A 20004-nucleotide genomic window follows, 5' to 3' on the forward strand; every position below is an offset into this window, starting at 1 on the left:
GCAAAGGATACAGTGTAGCAAGAAAAGGAGAGCAGAGACATTGGAAGTCCTAGAGAGGGCTCCTGACTCAACTCTGCAGGGTTCTCATCTGTTCATGCAGGCCACACTGCCTCCCCTGTCTCCTGCCTGAACTACCAAGATCTTTGTGAGGAATCTTGACTTTGGGAGAGCTTAAAGCTGAATTTCCCAAGATTTTTATGCATTGCTGGCCATGCAATCAGCTGGGTTTTCTTAGTCTTCAGGCCAGTAAACCATCATTAAAGAAGCTGGCCCTAGAGATACTAGAGTATTCCAGCCTTTAAACAGCCACATCATAAATCCCAGTGCTCTCATCTTGGCCATGAGTCAAAAAACAGACATCCTCATGTTCTCAGAGATAAAGAAAAGGCATTTCCAGCCTAGTTGTAAACCAACTCTGTCCTCCATATCTATATACACCCTCGCCTCCAAACCTCCTTCTTCCCACTAGGAAACTAGGTGAATCAGAAAGGGGACAAAAGGACCCAGCCATGTCACCTGTCTTTGGACTCTCAGACAGCTGACCTTCTCATGGGCAATGGACTGCAATTGTATTACTTACCTTTCCTAGTGCCCTGTTTCTCCAAGTTGGAGATGGTGAATAGGCACACGTTACTCAAAGTGTATGCTATAAGATTAAAACCATTCCCTAGTTTCAATCTTGTGAAGTTTTCTTCTATAAATTCATGGCTTCTTGTTGATTTTGGTTTATTTCAGGAAAAGGGTGGTGTTCACAAATGAGTTAATACCACTGTCTTCCCAAAGATATCCAGACAACTTCTTAAATCTGGGAGAGGGAAGAAGTTCCTAGGAGACCAGTGCCTGCAGTGTGAGTACCCAAAGCTCTTGACTTTGGTGACAATGGAGTCAATATGAGCACAAACTCACATCATGTGGAGGCTGACTGACAGAGAAATTGATAATTCTAGATTACAAAGACTGAAAACTCATCTCTCTCTGGTCCTTTCTTCACTCCTCACTCCCCACCCCAAGTGAGGACCTATCATTGATTATTCATACATACTATTTTGTAATTAACTATATACAACTGTTCTCTACTAGTCTTTGAGGTTCTGTGAAGGAAATTTTTTTTCATTTTTATATTCCTGGTTTCTATCAGACTACACAGAAAATAGTATAAATACAATAAATGTTTGAATCATCATATAACCTGAGTCTAATCTATAAACTAGTGTCTTGGATTAAGAACCAGAATGAACAGATGGTTCTTTGCATACATCAAGACTTTTAGCAATTGTGGATCAGGTGTTGCCAAATTTGGAAGTATTCCAGCCTCTTCCTACCCTATCCTACTTTGGATCTCTACAGAGTGTTCATCACAAAAAAGTAAGCTAAAGATAGAAAAAAAAGGACTGGAGGAGACAAATAGAATGATGGTGAAGTCTACAGGTGTAATTTATTCTTTCTGTAACATTTTTGGGAAGGAAAGTGAGGCTTGCTTCCAGGGATCGGCAATCTTCCAAAAGTGGTGTCTTCCTTACCTCTCTCCTTCAAGGATTTCCCTTTGCATTGTAGATATTTTTGAATGGATGGTACCTTTAGCCTATCAGTTATGCCTAATCAATTATAGCCATCTCTGAGACAGAATGGATCATGGGAAAGTGGCGGGTAAAGGGAAAAGGGCTGGGAGAGATGAAAAAGATTCTTATGGAGGAGGTGGAAAACCAAGGAAAATTTTTCCCAGGGGCACTTTTAGCTACTTAAAATCTCCCTACCCCTTCACCCAGCATGTTTGTCACATGTATCAACCCATGGATTGGGGAGGATGGAGCATCATTGTTTTGTCTTCTAGAAGAAATGTGCTAATATTTAAGGTCTCTGCACTTTGTCCAGGGATTTCCCAGTTTGTAGAACCTCCAGGATATCAGAGAGGTGATGCATATAGTGACCACATTAGGAAACTGTGTTGGAGAACAAGCATATGCCTTGTTCGAGGGATTCCTTCAGTGTTCAGGATGCTCACGGGTCTTTGCCAGCCTGAATGTCCTGGGAGGCTCCATTCTGGCTGTGCGGAGAGGTGATAAGCCCCTTGGGTCTCAGTGGTAAAAGTGCACCATGCTGGAAAGAAGCTATTTAATACATTTCCCAGTTCCCATAAAAATCTGGAACTGGAATCTGAACTATGAAGTTTGGATTCTCTAAGAATTGTTAACATCACTTTACTCATAGGAAACCTCTAAGTTTAGTATCCTGCTCCCTAAAGGCTAAGAAAGATTAACAAATACCATGGAGTTAGACAAGAACTTTGATAATCTATTTCTACTCTCTCATTCTGTAGATGAGGAATGGAGTCTCAAAGGTAAAGTGACTTGCTTCAGGTCACACAGGTCATACTGGGGCAGAACATGGATCAGCTATTTTTCTAAGTCCATTGTCCACTTTATGACACCACTGAATTCTATAACAACTGGTCCTTTGCCTCTCACTGCCCTAAACTTGGTTTCTGGATTCTTAATAACATGTCTGAAACTAAGAGAAAGTCTGGTAATGGGAGATTTGCACCAGCTTGGAGAGAACTAAAGAGAAATAGTTAGCATTTAATTGTCCTTCACTTTGTCATGAAGTTAAGAGTACTCATCAACCACCCCCCCACCACTATCTGCACACCCCAAACTGTTAAAGTACAGAGCAGCCAAGAAGAATGGAGGAAAGGAAAGCAATCCTGCAGGGAAAGGGGTGTTCGTGGTGGCTGAAAAACAGACAGAGGTTCTTTTCATGAGGTTTTTATTTTTCCTGGAATTTCCATACATTATTGAATACTGAGATCATCAGTGAGGGCCCAATGAGCCATCATTCACCCTGGTCTTGAGTTGTTTTTATCACCAAGGCTCTAGAAGTTGAGGAAGTATGAACTTCAATATTAACTGTACTTCAGAAAATGAGACCAGCTGGGTTATACCGATTCTATTGTGTCTGGACTGCCTATAGCGGGGAAGGATCTCTCTGTTGAATTAATATTCACCTCAGAGACTTGCGATTTTTCCAGTGAAAAAGAATTTCTGGAAATTCATGAAACTGAGTTGTAACAACCAGCAACTTTGTCCTCCTCAGAGTCTTACAGATTCCCTAACTCTACGGGGTGCTTTTCTTTCTAAATACCGTAATTCCATAATAATTCTCAAAAACTATATTTTCATTGTTGCTGTTGTTTGGAATGAAATGATTTTATGAAAACAAAACCAAACAAAACCAAGCAAACAAAAACCAATATGCAGATTTCAAACAACCTGATCTATGCTCCCTGAAAACAGAGATTCAGATTACCTAATTCTCTAATCCTCCCATTTACTGAAATATACTTGTATTTTTCCAGATTATGAGATTTGAGGACATTTACCAGTAGCATCTTCCTCTGCATGTGGCTCAGTCCCTTTGCTGAGCTATGGCTTATTTATGGCACTCCAGATGATGATTCATGCTTCTTGGCCCTTGCACAAGAGGAAAAAGTTTAGACACATTGCTAATTATTATTTCAGTGCCAGTGAAAAGTAATCTCAGATAATGAAAAAACTATTGTCTTTCTTTGGTTGTGGGAGCTAGAACTTTATTAACATTATTCTATAAGTAAATGGTCTATTATTCTTATCTACTTAGTTTCCTTGAGGATGAATCTCCGTTACTGTATTTCTTTAAATTGAGACTATGTGGGCCCCTAACTTAGAAATTGTCCCTATGTAATTTCAGAAGCAATGGCAGAGACACCCATTTTATAGATTTTAAGCTGTCCAGCACCTTGGCAAAAATTTAAGAGCAATCACATCATCCCAGTTTGAGCCCACTTTGAGCAGCTGATATATACTGTTCTAGAGGGAGAGAGGAAGCAGGATGCCTGGGTGGCTCAGTTGGTTATGCATCCAACTTCAGCTCAGGTCATGATCTCATGGTTCATGAGTTCAAGCCTTGCATTGGGCTCTGTGCTGACAGCTCAGAACCTGGAGCCTGCTTCAGATTCTGTGTCTCCCTCTCTCTCTCTCTGCCCCTCCCCTGCTCATGCTCTGTGTATGTCTCTCTCTCAAACAAGGAATACACAATAAAAAAATTTTTTTAAATAAATAAAAGGAGAGAGGAAGAAAGCTATTCATGGGAGAGGGGTGGGGTGGAAACATAATTTACACAGTAAGAGAACTGTGTTCTAAAGTCACTTGAACTGCTTGGCCTTCAGCTGCCTATAAAACAAGAATGAATGGGGTCTTCATGGAGAATGAAGGCAAAGCAAGTGATTTCCTAAGTTTGTTGAGCTACAAATTCTACTTTTATAATATAATTATTTATAACAAAGTTCTGATGATGTAAAGACAGATTTGTGCAAATAGGCACAGATAAGTGAATATAGCATGTTGCCTGAATGCAGTTATTAATATGTATGCTCTCTAGAACTAATAACCAATACTAAGATGATTTGGAGGATTAGTCATTAATAAGAATGGTTATTGATGGAGACTGGGTCTGTTAGGATGCTAAATGCCTAGGAATTGGACTGACTGCCTCAAGGCAAGTTCCTAGATATTAGTTGGTACTATTACTTCTATTTGTTGAAAAAAGAAAAAGTAGGAAAGGAGGGAAGTTATTTAGTTTGAATTGCCATATCTAAACTAAATGCTTTTTTTCAAAGATAGAGATTATATTTTTCACTCCAGCTATACTTCTATCCATTGTAACTTAGTAACATTTTTCTTCTCAGAAAACAGTAAGAACCCTTGGATATAATCATTCTTTGTAGTTTTCTTATATGAGATACCATATGGTGATAGGTTCCTTAACAAGCAAGTACAGGAGTGTCAGGTATGAGGGGGTCAAGGGTGTCTGTGCTAGGAATTCATGGAACCTGCCAAAACTCAGGAAGTCTCATGTCTGGCTGCAGTGCCAGATTCTGGTGATGATTTAGGGTTTCTTTTCCCAGCCCTCTGGTCTATTTCTGAAAAGACAATAAGAGAAACAGGGCAGGAAATGGCCCTGATAGCAAAGCTGGGTTTGGTGCATTTCCTGGCTTTGGTGGCCAATATCACTGGACTCCTGTGGTATCAAGCTTTACGAAAAAAACTAACAATATAAAGCAGAGCCATCTCAATCATTTTTAGACTGACATTTCCAAAAGTGTTAAGAAGCAATTTCCTCTGTTACATGTGATCAGATGTTTCCTGAAAACATCTGGGCTGTGATCCTTAATTTTCTTTCACAATCATAGTTCTACTTGCCAATTAATATTTTTAAAAAGCAAAGGAGAGGTACAAATACTTTTATATAGAATTATGTATTCCAAATAATGTCTATCATGTAAGAAAAGGGAGATATCCATTCAGGGCCAGATCTCCCCCAGTTAGGGAAACAATTCTTTTAAACATCTTTATGATTTAAGGTTTCGATAACAACTCATGAATAGGCAAAAGTCTGCTATTTATTTAATCTTGGAAGAACACAGAAAGAAAAAGGCAGGGAATGAAGGCAGTGTGAAAGAACTCCTTGACATAGCTGGCCACTTGTGGCTTTAACAGCTGCAGGGGGAACTGGCTGGGGCTAAGGTTACGTATCTCCATTCAGTAAGGATACCCATGGTGGTAACTCTCATGATGACGGTAGTCATCCTGGTAACCATCCTGGTATCCTTGGTGGTAGCCATGGTAACCGTAGCCTGCGTACTCATCTTCTGGGCAGCGCATCCCCAGGGACTGCTGAATGGCCATTTCCTGTCTCCGGAGTTGCATTGAATCAATTAAATCATACACAATCACCATGGACCACATTGGGGAAGGATACCAGGATTTGACATTGCCATCTTTTCCAACTAGTAGCATGGAGAAGTACTCTGGGCTCACTTGAAAATAGTTACGGATGTCTTTCACCAAATGGGCAGGTATGTCTTCTCGTTCCACAACAGAACTCCCTAGAACAGTGTTAAAAAAAAGTTGTTAGTAGATTGAAGAGTCAGCACTCAAGCAAACATCAAAATGAGAAGAAATCACTACGAGAATATATAGAGGACCCATGAGTCTATTCCCTTCAGTTCAAAATCCAACTAAAGGAGGTTGCTGGGGTTTTCCACTAGAAATTAAATGTCTCTGATGTTCCACAACATTATTAGCGTCAAACTCTGGGACACATGATGTCTCTTTTATAGGAATGTTACAAAATATAAAACTAGTCCTTTAATTTAATTCTGGAAAGATCAACTTCTTTCAAGTTTGTCGTGAACAAAGATTATATTGTTTGTATTTCTCAGTTTATTTCCAATTAGCTTAGTTACTTCTTTGCAAGTCTGGATTTCCTTTTGATACTGTGGTTTTTATAACAGAGAGCTTATTTCCTTCACAAAGGAAAAAAATACCAATTATGTAAGATGTGAATAAATGTATTTAAACTGTTATGGTCAGTGAAAAGAAGAGGGGGAACGGGGGCGGCTGCTGAGGCTTTTTGGGTCACGGGGTTTATGCACTCTCATGGAATGAATAGCGTGATCTTGGAAAAAAGAACTGATTTTCTTTCTGAAAACTTTAATTGCTAGTCATTTTCTTACAGCTTCTCTGAGCCTTTCAAGTATTTATTCTCATGTACTAAAAAGAATCAGTAAGATAGGACCCACCATGTGCCTCATAAAATTATTGTGGGAATTAAATGAGATGACATAGATAAAAATGCTTTGTAAATCATAAAGTCCTATACAGACAGGAAGCATTATCTAGTTAAGAAAATGGATATTTTTACTGTCACTTTTGAATGATTTTATATTAAGAACAATATCAGTGAGTGCATTCTACTTCCTGTGTACACACATGCACACACATGCGCATATACACACAAGGTAGGTGGATTCGTGAACTGTGTTCACCTGAGAGGCACACCCACCGGTTGTATATAATTTAATACAATTTAGTAGAACTTAAAAATTTTTAATATTTATTTTTTGGAGAGAAAGAGAAAGAAAGAACATGAGCAGGGGAGGGGCAGAGAGAGAGGGAGACACAGAATCTGAAGCAGGCTCAAGGCTCTGAGCTGTCAGCACAGAGCTCAGTGCGGGACTCAAACTCATGAAGCATCAGATCATGACCTGAGCCAAAGTTGGACACTTAACCGACTAAGTCACCCAGACACCCCTAATAGAACTTAAAAGCAGTTCATACTGTTTTAAAATAATAGTACTTTGGGGAGCCTGGGTGGCTCAGTCAGTTGGGCGTCCAGCTTCAGCTCAGGTCATGATCTCACAGTTCATGAGTTCGAGCCCCACATCCAGCTCTGTGCTAACAGCTCAGAGCCTGGAGCCTGCTTTGGATTCTGTGTCTCCCTCTCTCTCTGACCCTCCCCTGTTTACCTGTTTCTCTCTCTCTCAAAAATAAATAAAACATTAAAAACACTTAAAAATAAAATAGAATAAAATAATAGTACTTTACCATTAATTGGGAACAGTTCTAAAACTCCCCCAACTTCCTCTCCAACCCCTAAAAGTTTCAGAATGGTTATATGGCGCAGACCTGAAAGAAAAAAGAAAGCCACAGAATTGGTTAATCATCTTGTACTTCAAAGGCCAATACCTGACAATTAGAAATTTCTGTCTTAAAACCAGTATAGAATATAACCTGAATAGGCAAAATAATTCATTTTTTCCCCATAAAAAAGTAATTAAATACTTTTAAAGCCTTGAAAAAGACCAATTGCAGATCTAGGATTATCAACAGGGTCAGGTCTGATTTCGTTTGGTTTGAAGACTGAAATAAAGAATTTGCTCTTAAACTGTGCTTCTATTAAATAACAAAACAAAAACAAAGCCATCAAAACATTAAAAAACATCTGGGATAATGTGAGCTGATTAGCATTCTGGAAACAGAGTCATTCCTGAAGTTTCAGTGCTTGCACGGATAACCCAGCTGTCTCTCAGAGAAAAGACTGCAGAATCCACGTACTGGGATTGTTAGAGGAATCATTCTGGCTTCCTCAAACAAAAGTTTGTCAGCTCAAAGGGCAGATTCTCACCACTTGTTTTGAGGATTCAAAGGAGAAGCACGTAGGCAAGCACAGCCTGCTTCTCCCTCGCCCTCAGCTAGACTCTCAGGAAAGGAGAGGTCATGCCTTGGTAGCTTGTTGGAATTCTTTTGAAGATGAAGTGCATGTGAAAGGGCTTCAGGAGAGAAAACCTAGGAGGACAAGGGGGCTGTCCCTTCATCACAGCGAGATTTCATGGTGTTAGGCGAAGTGCCAGCCTTGTCAGGGCATAACTGGGGACTAAGAATATGAATTTTGATGGTGTTTATTGCTGAGGGGAGAAAACTGGAAGCTGCCTGGGCAGGACTGTTTTAAGGAGGAGCTAAATTTCAAGCAAAAGACTATTCAAAAAAAAGAAAAAAAGTTTGTGGTCTTTGCTCTTCTCCCAGAGAAGTGAAGCATCTGTTCTGCATGCTGTTGAATCATGTTTTCTAAAGGGAATTTAATTATTCCTGGAAAATGACTTGTTTACATTTCCTGTATGTTACAAAAGGGTTTGCTTACACTAATGTGATTTAGGTTCTGTGTGCAGAGATTAGAAATGAAACATCACCCAATAACTGCTCCATAGATGTCGTTACAAAGTTAATAATCCATGATTTTATTTATTTTCTTATTGTCAAGGGCCATTAACTGCTCTAGCACTTCTGTCTTACTTACCAACATTGGTGGTTCTAAATAATTTAAAATATGCTTAACAATACAAGAAAATCTTATATATTGTTATAAAGCTTAAAATTATTTGATAAGAGGAGTATACATAGAAATTCATGACTTTTCTAGTTGTTCTTACTATTATGAGCTTGTTTTCTGCTTGCTTTTGTGAGTTATTTCACACCTTAAAACTGAATGTATTTATAATGTCTAGGTACTGTGTCATAGCAGGGACTCAGGCTCTGTTAATGCTTTACAAAGCCTACATCCCCATCTTTTTATAAAGCAAGCACAATTTTATAACTAATAAATGATTCCTCTTCCTAATAGAAGTATCAAAATCATGCTGATTCATCTGTGTTCCAATTAGGAATTTTAAAGATCTGTGGCTCTAGTTACTCTTCTACCTCTCTAACAACTGTTCAAATTCTTCCTCTGCAGAAGTGTATTTTATTTTTTTAAATCACCTTTTTTAAAAAAAATTTTTTTCTTAACTTTTTTTTCTTTTTTTTTTGAGAGACAGAAACAGAGCATGAGCAGGGGAGGGGCAGAGAGAGACAGAATCGGAAACATGCAGAAGTGTATTTTAAATGAGATTTCAGTTATGAATTCCACTTTTGAAATTGCCCTTAGCTCCTTGGTTCACCATTGAATCAATAACTATGCATTTTACTTTGTAGATGTCCATATTCAAAATGATACTTTAGGCCCCCAAGATGATAATTTTGGTATGGAAAGCAAATGTTAGTTTTCAAAACACTAAGCAGCTCACTACAAAAAAATAAATAATAAACTATGTTTCTCTTTGACCTATCTTAAAATTAAGATTCTGTTTAAAAGATCTTGCTGTCTTTGATGCCCAATTATAGATCAAAATACTTTTTAAGGGAATGACAATATAGTACAGTTTACTTCCATTAATATATTAATTCTCAAAGCCATTCAGGTTTTTACAAAAGACATTTCATCTGTGGAATAGTAGCCCCCTTCTCTATAGTTTTTACCTAAGTAAATGATGATACCTGAGTTGTATGATGTTGAGACAAATTTTTAAAAAACAAACAAGAAGGCACATAACACAGATCACTGAAAGTAAAGCAAATACTTCAGTGAAGAATCCAAGGGGGGAAAATATTGAGAAAAAGTAAAACCAACAAAGAAAACCAAAAGAACTCCAGGTGACTAAAGCTCCAGTCTGAAAGCAACTTTATACTCAATACAATTGAGTAAGTGTCTGGGAATCTCCAGTCTGGACTGAGGAATATTTGGATGATCTAAGCTTCTATGTTCCATTTTAGAATGACCAGGAAGAGAGTGGTATGGGAAAACAGTGATGACGAGGCTTCCCGCTCACCAAAATTGCAGGCCTGGCCACTGAGGGCCGAGAGCTGCTGTGAATAGGCCCAGTCTTCATCATTGGGGGCAGAGATCACCAGCAGCCGCCTCCTCCATCGGAACCTGGAACAGACAGGAGGCCGTGATTACTGCTTTGAACAGTAGAGGTTAGTGTAAGAAAGCAGAGTGACTTTGGCTGTCAGGTTTTCCTGTGCCCAGAATATAAAACACTGGTCCTTAGAAATCTCTCCTAGCTCGTCAAAGCCATTAAACTGCATTTCCACATTTCTTGCTCTCTTTCTGTTGTAACTTCACGGTCTGCTGACTGTGGCATTTGCACAAAACATCAGGCATGAGTCTGGCCACCAGGTCCGATGAAGTCATGTAAGGAGACTTGAAGTTTTCATATGCAATGAAGACTGGCCCAAATTGTATGTTATAGTGTAGCCACAGAAATAGGGAATCCAAAGAAAACTGAAAAAAACTCACAATCTAATAGAGTTTGGAGGTGAGGGTGGTCGTTAAAAGTCAAACGTATGGACAGGAAGTGGAATAGAAGAAGAGAACAAGTTTTAAGGAGGTGATGGTGACATAAAGAAAGAAAACGGCAAAGTGGTTCCAATGGTCGAGGAGAATTCTTGGAAAAACAAAGCCCTGTGTACCTTTCTCAGTAGCCAGTTCTTCCAGAGGCAAATGCAAGTTCCAAACCATAGCCTACTATCATTAGTAAGACCCAATGTTACAGAGTCCTCTGTGAAGTGGGGTGGGCCTATACCTCGAGCCTAGGACCTTAGCATATATGGTAAACTTGTTCCTGCTCCAACATTGTAGGGTAGTAGAAAAAGCTTTTGTCTTATAACCTAGAAACCCGAGTTCATGTTTTGTCACTGCTACTTTTTGGGTTCTGTGAGCACATCACTGAATTCATCTGAGTCTCAGTTTTTCCTTATCCCTTGAACGAAAATTAGCATCAACTTCAAAGATGTATTATCAGAATTAAACTAAAATCCGTCAGTGTAAGTTATTCATCCGATGACATGGGTATAGATGATGGCTTAACCTGTGGGCTTCTAGATGCAGAAGTTTGTCCATGAATAGACCTTGGACATTTGCCTCTCATGCCATATGATAACTTATTCAATCCTGATGTTTGTGTATCATTTCATAGCTCACTTTCATCTATACTGACACCATTAGAGGTCAGTGAAGGCACAGTTTTTTGTCTTCATTTTACAGATGACAAAACAGGGCTTAGAGAAGTAATTTGCCTAACTAGTCTATCTAAGAGTTGTTACCAAAATAAGATTTCTCTGAATCCCAGGCCAGTAGTTTCCCTAGTTTATCACCCTCAGGCCTGGCTATCCAAGGTATCCTGGGTCATCCCGAGGCTTGCTAATACAGTCAGGGTCCCAAAGGAGATATGAAGAAGAGAGGGATTGCATCCCAGGGGCAACTGGACGGAGTTGTCCCAAACTCTTCCCTCGCTGGAGGAGGGGTTTTGCTTTCTGCCTTCTGTGCAGACCACTGTGGGGTGCTAGTACACACTCCCTGAGCTGGAAGCCAATTGATTTTATTCATGACTTCTCTCCCTCTGCTCATTCTAGCCTCACAGTGAACACGAGAGTTTTCAACCCCAAAGAAAACGGCCTCTTGGGGGAATAGTGGTTTGGGTGAATGAGAGAAAATGATAGTCTGATGAAATACAACCTCTGAATGGATGCCTGTAGGAAGGCTCGCCAAGAACTGCTTACTGTGACATTACATTTGCTTCCTCTGCTGTTTCTCTTCAAAAGGAAAGAAAAACTAAAATCTCCACTGAGGATAGGGAGATGAATGTACTTGGCATGGAGGAGGGGAGAGGAACATCTGAGATTGTCCGAGGTCTCCCGGGAAAGGGAACAGTGATCACAAACATGGTCTCCTGTCCTCTCCCGGCTTCCTTAGGAGGCATGCCAGCCCAGCTCTGGCCCCCCAGCCGGCATCCAAGCCAGGCCAGCCTCCCTGGCCTCACACGGAGCTGTAGGGTATCTTGAAGGTGCTATTTTGGGTGAGGTATATTTTGGCTTGTTTACCTGTATGCACCACTGAATGCTGTCCTGATTGGATGGGAACAGGATCTGAGACTCCCTGTCACAGACAGAACCAGGCAAAGGTCATTTCCCCTAAGTAATGGTTGTTTCTCCCACGGACCTTCAACACCGAAATAAGTAACTTCCATAGGATGTAATGAGAGATGTCGGTGTGGCCCAGATCCATATTTTGGACAAATCATTTTTCTGTCACTTTAATTCATCAGTAAATAAAAACTCTAAGAGCTGTGTGTGTGTTTGCTTCCCTTAACTGGGTTTCCAGATCAGTGTGCATTTGCCCACTCTTTGGGGCTTCTGTCTCAGAGGAATGTAATTATAGCCTGAACCAGATGAGTGTCACTAAAGACCAGACTGGCTTTAGAGTCTGGTCAGCTGAAACCAGGCTGTATAGACTCACCAACAACTCAGCAAATTTGAAGGAAAATTCCCATTTGGATACTCATTTATTTATAGAACTGCTATTTAAAAATTTTTCCTTCAGTTCTCTTTGCCTGGGTTTCACTCTGGAGGTGTTTACTAAATTTCCTCCTACCTCTCCCTTCATGACAAATTTCTCTAACTAGGAGCTGAATAACTGGCCCCAGTACTACTAATAGCCAGCGTTCATGGATGACTTACTTTGTATTACATCCTGGGCCATTGTGGCACATTTACTTTCCACAACAATCTTAAGAATAAATACATTTATTATTCACATTTTGCAAATGAGAACACTAAAGCTAAACACTAAACACTAACTGGAGAAGTTAAGTAATCAGCCCAAGGTCACACAGCTAATAAGTGAAGAAACCAGGAATCAAACTCAGGGCTGTCTTACTCAAGGTTTTAGGTTATACATGATTCCACATTAATTTCTAAGACCAATGATAATCATCAGCACAGTGATTTCATGAGTTGTGACCACAAATCATGCATAGCTATCGGACATCCCAAATATAATTGTATCCATTGTAAGTATCCACCACAGATGCATATTCCTAAAATAGTACTGAATATGAAAGCCCATAAGGCTCTGACATTAGAATGAAAATACATTTACATATCACAGTGCCCTAACCAGTACAAAAAACTTTAGATGCAAAATGTGGGTACAAGTCTTAGAAATCAAAGATATGCTGAATTCAAAACAGTTACCAGCTGGAATGAGCACTGCAAGCTTTGGGGTGTGAGCAAAACTGAGATAATGTCAAACCTTCCCGTTAAGTTTTGAAACCCATGACACAGTGATTATAAAAAGACAGCCTGCCTGGGGATGATAAGAAAAATCAGGATGTCTGTAGCTGCAGGTCTCAGGGCTGCCCCAAATCCGTGGTTATAAATAACATCAGTGGACTGGGTGGTAAGCCTGCCATAGACATCGGGCAACCTGAGTTTACCGGGTTGGTTCAGCAGGTATGCATCTTATCGTCCTGGAAGATTTAGAATTAAGAAGAGCAAGTTTTCAAAGCATCAATCATAGTGATAATACATACTTCTAAGAAGGATCCTGGTTGTCTTTATATACATAATTTATATACCTGTGAAACTTAAGAGAATTTGGCTTAATTAAATGACAACCTTGAATCTTTAAATTAGAATGCATAATTGAGTAATGGTTTCGATGTGTGGTTTTCAGTTGTGTGCAGTGATTGGAACATCTGAGAAAACTTTAGATTCGCTGTATTTACAAGATTAACTAATTAAACTTATGGCTCATTAAAGTAGTCAAAAAGATTTTGTTTATTTCAAACAATTCAAATATATATATTAACTATAAAATGACTGTTTGAAATAATAAAATTGTTTAATTATTGAGTTTGTAAGCAAGATCAAACATTATTCAAAAAAAAAAGCCTAACTTAAAAGTTTGAGAGCTTAGGAAGAAATCAAGGGAAGGAAGGGGGAGGGGAGACTGGGGGGAAGGAAGGTAAAGGAAGTGCAACAATAAGTTTTGCTCATCCATCTTCTAAGTCACTGCCATAGAGAGGGTTAACCTTGGATCAGAAGTTGATGTTTTAGAGGTGCCTGGGTGGCTCAGTTGGTTAAGCCTCTGACTTTGGCTCAAGTCATGATCTCGTGGCTCATGAGTTTGAGCCCTGAGTCAGGCTCTGTGCTATCTGATAGCACAGAGCCTGTTTCGGATTCTGTGTCTCCCTCTCTCTCTCTGCTCTCCCTCCCTTGTTCGCATTCTGTCTCTCTCTCTCTCAAAAATAAACAAACATTAAAAAAATTTTTTTAAATTGATGTTTCAGTGTCCCCAAGACTAGAGTAAAAGCCATTTGTCAGGTGGAGAGTTAGAGCCCTTTCTCAGCCAAGAGAGTGGCTTAAAGACTGAGTTGAGCCTCAAGTGCTTATCACGTTATGCACCTTCCATCTCCATTCCAGATGCCTGCACTGCACTGAAAACTGGGATGAAGGAAGAACCTCAGGTTCCTTCCAGTTCTGAAATCCTGTGGTTTTAGGATATCTCTTTTCATTTCAACCTCTGGACTTCTGGGTCCAAAATTAAATATAATTCACATTCAAAAGGAGTATTAGACAAGAATATGGACTTTGGGAGGCAGATTCTTCTGGGGCCATGAGTCCTGGAGCTGACACTAGCTGGGTGATGACAGAAAGTTACTTAATCTCTGTCAGCCGCAGTTGTCCCAGTTGTCTGGCAAATTGCAGACCCCAAACTTGGATGAACAGTAAGTCCTGTGCTCTTTATATATCATGAGGTTATCTTTTTTTTTAATATTTTTTAATGTTTTTTTATTTATTTTTGAGAGACAGAGAGAGACAGCATGAGCAGGGGAGGGTCAGAGACAGAGGGAGACACTGAATCTGAAGCAGGCTCTAGGCTCTGAGCTGTCAGCACAGAGCCCGATGTGGGGCTTGAACCCATGAACTGTGAGATGATGACCTGAGCCGAAGCCAGATGCTTAACCGATCGAGCCACCTAGGTGCCCCACAAGGTTATCTTTTAAGAGACCAAAGCCTCCTGAATCTAGAGCAGTTCAGAGTATCTCTACTTACTAATCAGAGAATTCTTGATTCTTCAACTCACACATAAAGAACATGCTTTATAGACACAAGTAAGGAAGTCAACAGCCTCCAAGTAAATGCTTGCTCCATTTCTGGAGCCTCTTAGCTACACGGTACAGCTGGGGGTTGGGAGTGTGGAGGGGAGCTGTTATACTGAGATCTCTGTGCATTTATTCACTGTAGGTGGAACTTCTGCAGTTTTGCACCTCCTAGAGCCCTACAGGCCCTGTAGAATTTTCATTCATCATGAGGGAACAGATGGAGAAGGGAGGAAGTTGAGCAGTTTTTTAAAACAGTCTTCTCTGTGTATTTACTGACATTTCCCTACAATGGTTTTCAATAAACCTTCCTCCCCAGGGAATCAGGGAGCTAGGTCAAGAGCATTTCTCCTTTTGAGGTCTTAGAGGGGCTTTTGTTGTTTTCTGCAGAGTTGGAAGAAAGCAGAAAATCAAGCAGAGTGTTCCAAATCCTGTTTGGAACCAGAGGGGCCTAATAAATAAATATGTAAAATAAAAATGCAGTATATAAAGCCCTCCAAGTTCACTGACGGAATAAATTAACCCTCACAGGTCAGAATTCTTTATTCTGTGCCAAAAAAGAAACAGAAAAGAAAGAAAAGACCTATCCAAAGCCGCCAAGTCAACATTCAAGCTTGGAGCTTAACCTAGCCAACCTTGTGACCAGGACCCTTTTGACAGGAAAAGACTGAGCCCAGTGGCCAGAGGGCTGTGAAGCAGACAGACCTTTCAGCGGGGCAGGCCTGCACATACATCTACTTTGTGTTTCTTGGCCTTTTCATTAGCTCACTAAGAACCCATCCCCACCTGCCTCCACAGGGACTCCGAGGTGAGGTACCTGGACAGGAAGTTCTCCAATGACTGCTTCTTGTCTTCCTTGCAAACAATGCCCTCCTTCTTCTGCTTTTCCATATCTTTGATTCGGGACTGGAATGTATCGATCAAATCGAACACAGACTTCATTGCTATGGGCACCTCATAGTATTGCTGTTTAAGAAAGTATAGAAAGCATATAATGTATAAGGGCGTTTCTTCCCTCTGTTCAGAGGATAGAGGGCCTGGGAAAATTCAGGGGAGTGCTGGAGAAATCAGAATCTCGAGGGTTCATTGATTTACACACTCTCTTCTGGAAAAATACCTCTGCTGATGTTTTGAGGTTCAGAATCCATGAAACAACTGCCCCTTATGTTTAATGAGAATTTCTTCACCGCATGCCTTTTATGGGAAAGGATCCATGACTTCCTCATCACACACCCTAGGCTCACTTCCCTACCTCTGGGACTAAGCTGGTTCCTGTTCACTACACAACTGAAGAGAAAGTGAGAAATGCTGTAATTGACACAAAAATAGAATAACCTGTTGGAGTATCTGGCTTGAACTATGAGGGTAATTTTCCACCAGAAGGAGCACGGTTCTGTGGCCATCAGGAATCTACATAAACTCTTCACAATCCTAGAGGCTGTTATATTACGCAAGCATCAATTAAAATTAGGTCATGTTTCTATGTGTATCCTCAGAAAAAAAGCTGGAATCCAACTTAAAGATAATGCAATTCAGCTTCCTGGATCAGGGCTGCCTGCACTTGCAACAGCAACCTAAGATGCTACACTTGATCTTAGCCAAAAGGCCGAGAAGCAATCACAGCAACCTAAGATGGATTTGACGGCTATCTGCGCATTGCCAGCATGAACTACAGGGAAGTCTGTACCTGGCTTGGAGCTGTGTGCCCAGTGGGGATTCAGTAAACTAGACTGTGAAAGCTCGCAGAGACCTTTGGGCCCACCTAGTTCAGCTCCCCACATTAGAGGTGGGGCAACACAAGTGAGGAATGAATTAAAGAAGGAAACTCTCTCTGGATCCAGAAGAATACAGCAGGTTGAATGAGCTATTCTGATAGCCCAGGTGACCTTTCTCCCGATGAGGTTCATGTAGGCGTGGTGCGCTATTGGTGCTCTAGAGTCGTAAAGACAGTGTCATCTGGAGGAGTCTGTGTGGGCATCAAGCACAATGCTAAGTGGGTAAACTTGGGAATGTTACTTAACCACTTTAGGCCTATCTTTGTTCTTCTGTGAAATAACGATAATACTTGTTATTTATCTCAGAAGTTTGAAATAAGGATTGTAAAGGGTTGAGCTGAGTGCCTGGCATAAGGAAAATACTTAGCTATTTTTGTCATTATTATTATTATTATTATTATTGGTAGTAGTAGTAGTAGTAGTAGTAGTAGTAGTAGTAGTAGTAGATGGCAGTTTTTCATGGTTTAGAACTTCTGTCCCTAAGCATAAGAAGAAAGTAGGTATAAAACCCTACTCTTCATGTGGGATCGGGAGGTAAACTTCCATACCCTTCTAGAATAGGTCTAGGTTAAATCTGGCTTTCCTGAAGGAAGAAACCAAATACTCTTCACCTTTTATCCCTAGGGCCTGGCACATCATAGCTACTCAACCAGTGTCTGATGAATGCATGGCATTGATGTTACAAAAGAGGTTAGTCTGAGTCAACAGCTGGGCCATATGAGGTCCTCTAACCCATTTCTTTCCATAAATCACATTTCTAGGCACAAATTCTGTAAGAATGTGGAATATATGGACCTTTTCAAAACCTTCCCACTTAATAAAATAATTTGTGCTTATTCATATGTCTTACAGATTCACTGACAAGCAATTCAGAGTTGCTATTCTAAGGAATGGAACTGTACCATCCAAAACAGAAACCTGTACCTTGACTCTCAGGTCCACATCTGTGAGTACCATGAAGAAGTCATTATAGGTCATTCCATACTCTTTCCTCAGCTCACCAATGAGATGCTGGTCTACCAGGTCCTCGTCATCCACCACTCGCATAGGTTTTTCATTATCTTAAAGCAAAAGAAATGTGAATGAATACGGTGTGACAAGACAGAAATAAGCGGGAGGCCAATCAGTGAAGGCTCTGAGTCTCCATCCTGAGTTAATTAGAACAGCTTTCATTAATTGTACACATTCAACTAACATTTTGTTTGAGCAAAAGTTCGAGTGAATAAGTAAATGTAGAAACAAATGACTTAACTCATTTTGAAAGTCAGTTTTCCACCGATGATCAAGCCCCATCTCTGCCTACCCTGACTGTAGTGAATCAGAAGGAGCAAAGTGAGAGTGAAGGCTGCTGACTCACCCCTGGAAGAAGATTGCCAACTGTACCCTGGGAATGAGTCATCACCCCGTCTCACCAAGAAGCCTTTAAATTTATTTTAGTTTTTGTTTAAAAAAATTTTTTTTTAGTTTAGTTATTTATTTAGTTGAGTCTAAAATCTCTGTCTTTTCTCACTTTTATTATAGAACCACTTTGAGACTCACTGAACTATGTCATCGCTATAACAAGAAACAAGCCTATGTTCAGATTTGCCCACAGGTTCATTTTAGCTCCAAAAATATATAACTCTTCATAATACAATTTTTAAGTCTATTTATTTATTTAGAGAGAGAGAGAGAGAGAGAGAGAGAAAGAGAGAGAGAATGAGCAGGGGAGGGGCACAGAGGGAGAATCCTAAGCAGGCTCTGCACTGTCAGCACAAAGCTCAATGAGGGGCTTGATCTCACAAATCATGAGATCATGACCTGAGCTGAAATCAGGAGTCGGATGCCTTAACTGACCAACCCACTCAGATGCCCCCACTATACAAATTTTGTAAGTGAATATAATTTCAAGCAAAGTGTTACAAATGTACAGAAGTTTTTAACCATTATGTATTTTTTTACACATAAAGCCCTAAAAATAAATTATTATAATTCAAAATGGTTCTTGAACACGTCACCAGGTGGATGGGAAGTTTGAACATGGCAACTCGTATGTCTGGAAATCAGTTTAACACTTCTGAGATGAAAATGCTCTCTACCTCCCAGGTCACAGTGCTTCCCTGAACCCTACAAAAATTTCGATCTGCCACATAATTTCCTGTATTTAAAAAAAAGTGTGAAAATATAAAGTCAGCAAATACATGATAATAGATATACTGGTGAGAAAACCCTGTCACTTGCTATCCACACTGCTGCCCAATGAATACGACTACAGTAGAAACAGCCACAGTTTTGCAGATAGAGATTATAGAGCTTGAGGACTACAAACCGTTGATCTTTTATTGATAAAAAGGGATGATTACATTTAGCTATTACTTTGGTTTATTTGATTAGGATCACTGAAAGTATACAAACAAGGAACCTGATTTCCCCTAAAGCAGATCAAAATGCAAAGAGAAAGAATCTGCTTGCCTCCCCCAAATTGTGACAGTTCTTCACAGAGGCAGTTCAAAGGTACAGGATTATGGCTGATGGCTTCTATGAGGACCAAGCGCTGTCTGCTAGTGAAAAGTTACATGCTTCATACATATAAACTGTTTTATATGTTTGTTTATTTTGAGAGAGAGAGAGCAGGGGAGGGGCAGAGAGAGAGAGAGAGGGAGAGAGAGAATCTGAAGAAGGCTCTGGGCTGCCAACACAGAGCCTGATGTGGGGGTGGATGCCACAAACCATGAGATCATGATGTGAGCCGAAATCAAGAGTCAGAAGCTTAACTGAGAGGGCCACCCAGGTGCCCCTAAATTAATTCTTACATGTACATTTTTGTTGCCATGAATTAATTACAAAGTAATTTTTAAAAACTGCCAGATTCATGTTGTTGGTTTTTATTTAATGTCTCGTTGAGCTAAAAAAGCAAATTGCTGAAGAAAATGTAGAGTAGAGATTCTTGATTTAAAAAGAAAATAAAACAAAAGAAAATACATCCGTACAGGAATAGGCACTGGAAAATGTTCAGAAGGACATCTAGTTGGTAACAATGGCTACCTCTAGGGAATGAAAAAGATGAGTGGAAACTTTCACTATTTATTCTACACATGTCTGTATTATGTAAAGGAG

General features: G+C 40.0%; 1 protein-coding gene and 1 long non-coding RNA gene across 2 annotated transcripts in view; one reads left to right on the forward strand and one right to left on the reverse strand.

Annotated features, from left to right (window-relative positions):
• The first annotated feature begins 742 nt into the window (after positions 1–742).
• On the forward strand, positions 743–18513 carry LOC115291749. The gene is made up of 4 exons (XR_003908654.1): positions 743–847; positions 9963–10166; positions 17761–17854; positions 18430–18513. It is a non-coding gene; the product is annotated as an uncharacterized LOC115291749 (long non-coding RNA).
• Positions 5413–20004, reverse strand: part of CCDC80 (coiled-coil domain containing 80) — a 120166-nt gene continuing 105574 nt past the window's right edge. The window contains exons 6-10 of the mRNA XM_029939293.1: positions 17833–17969; positions 15951–16099; positions 10019–10122; positions 7422–7502; positions 5413–5920 (exon numbers count right to left, since the gene is read on the reverse strand). Coding sequence (XP_029795153.1) covers positions 5574–5920; positions 7422–7502; positions 10019–10122; positions 15951–16099; positions 17833–17969 — 818 coding nt within the window. The 3' untranslated portion in view covers positions 5413–5573. The remainder of the gene's footprint in view (positions 5921–7421; positions 7503–10018; positions 10123–15950; positions 16100–17832; positions 17970–20004) is intronic.

The sequence above is a fragment of the Suricata suricatta genome, chromosome 5, assembly GCF_006229205.1.
Source record: "Suricata suricatta isolate VVHF042 chromosome 5, meerkat_22Aug2017_6uvM2_HiC, whole genome shotgun sequence".
NCBI classification, from domain to species: domain Eukaryota; kingdom Metazoa; phylum Chordata; class Mammalia; order Carnivora; family Herpestidae; genus Suricata; species Suricata suricatta.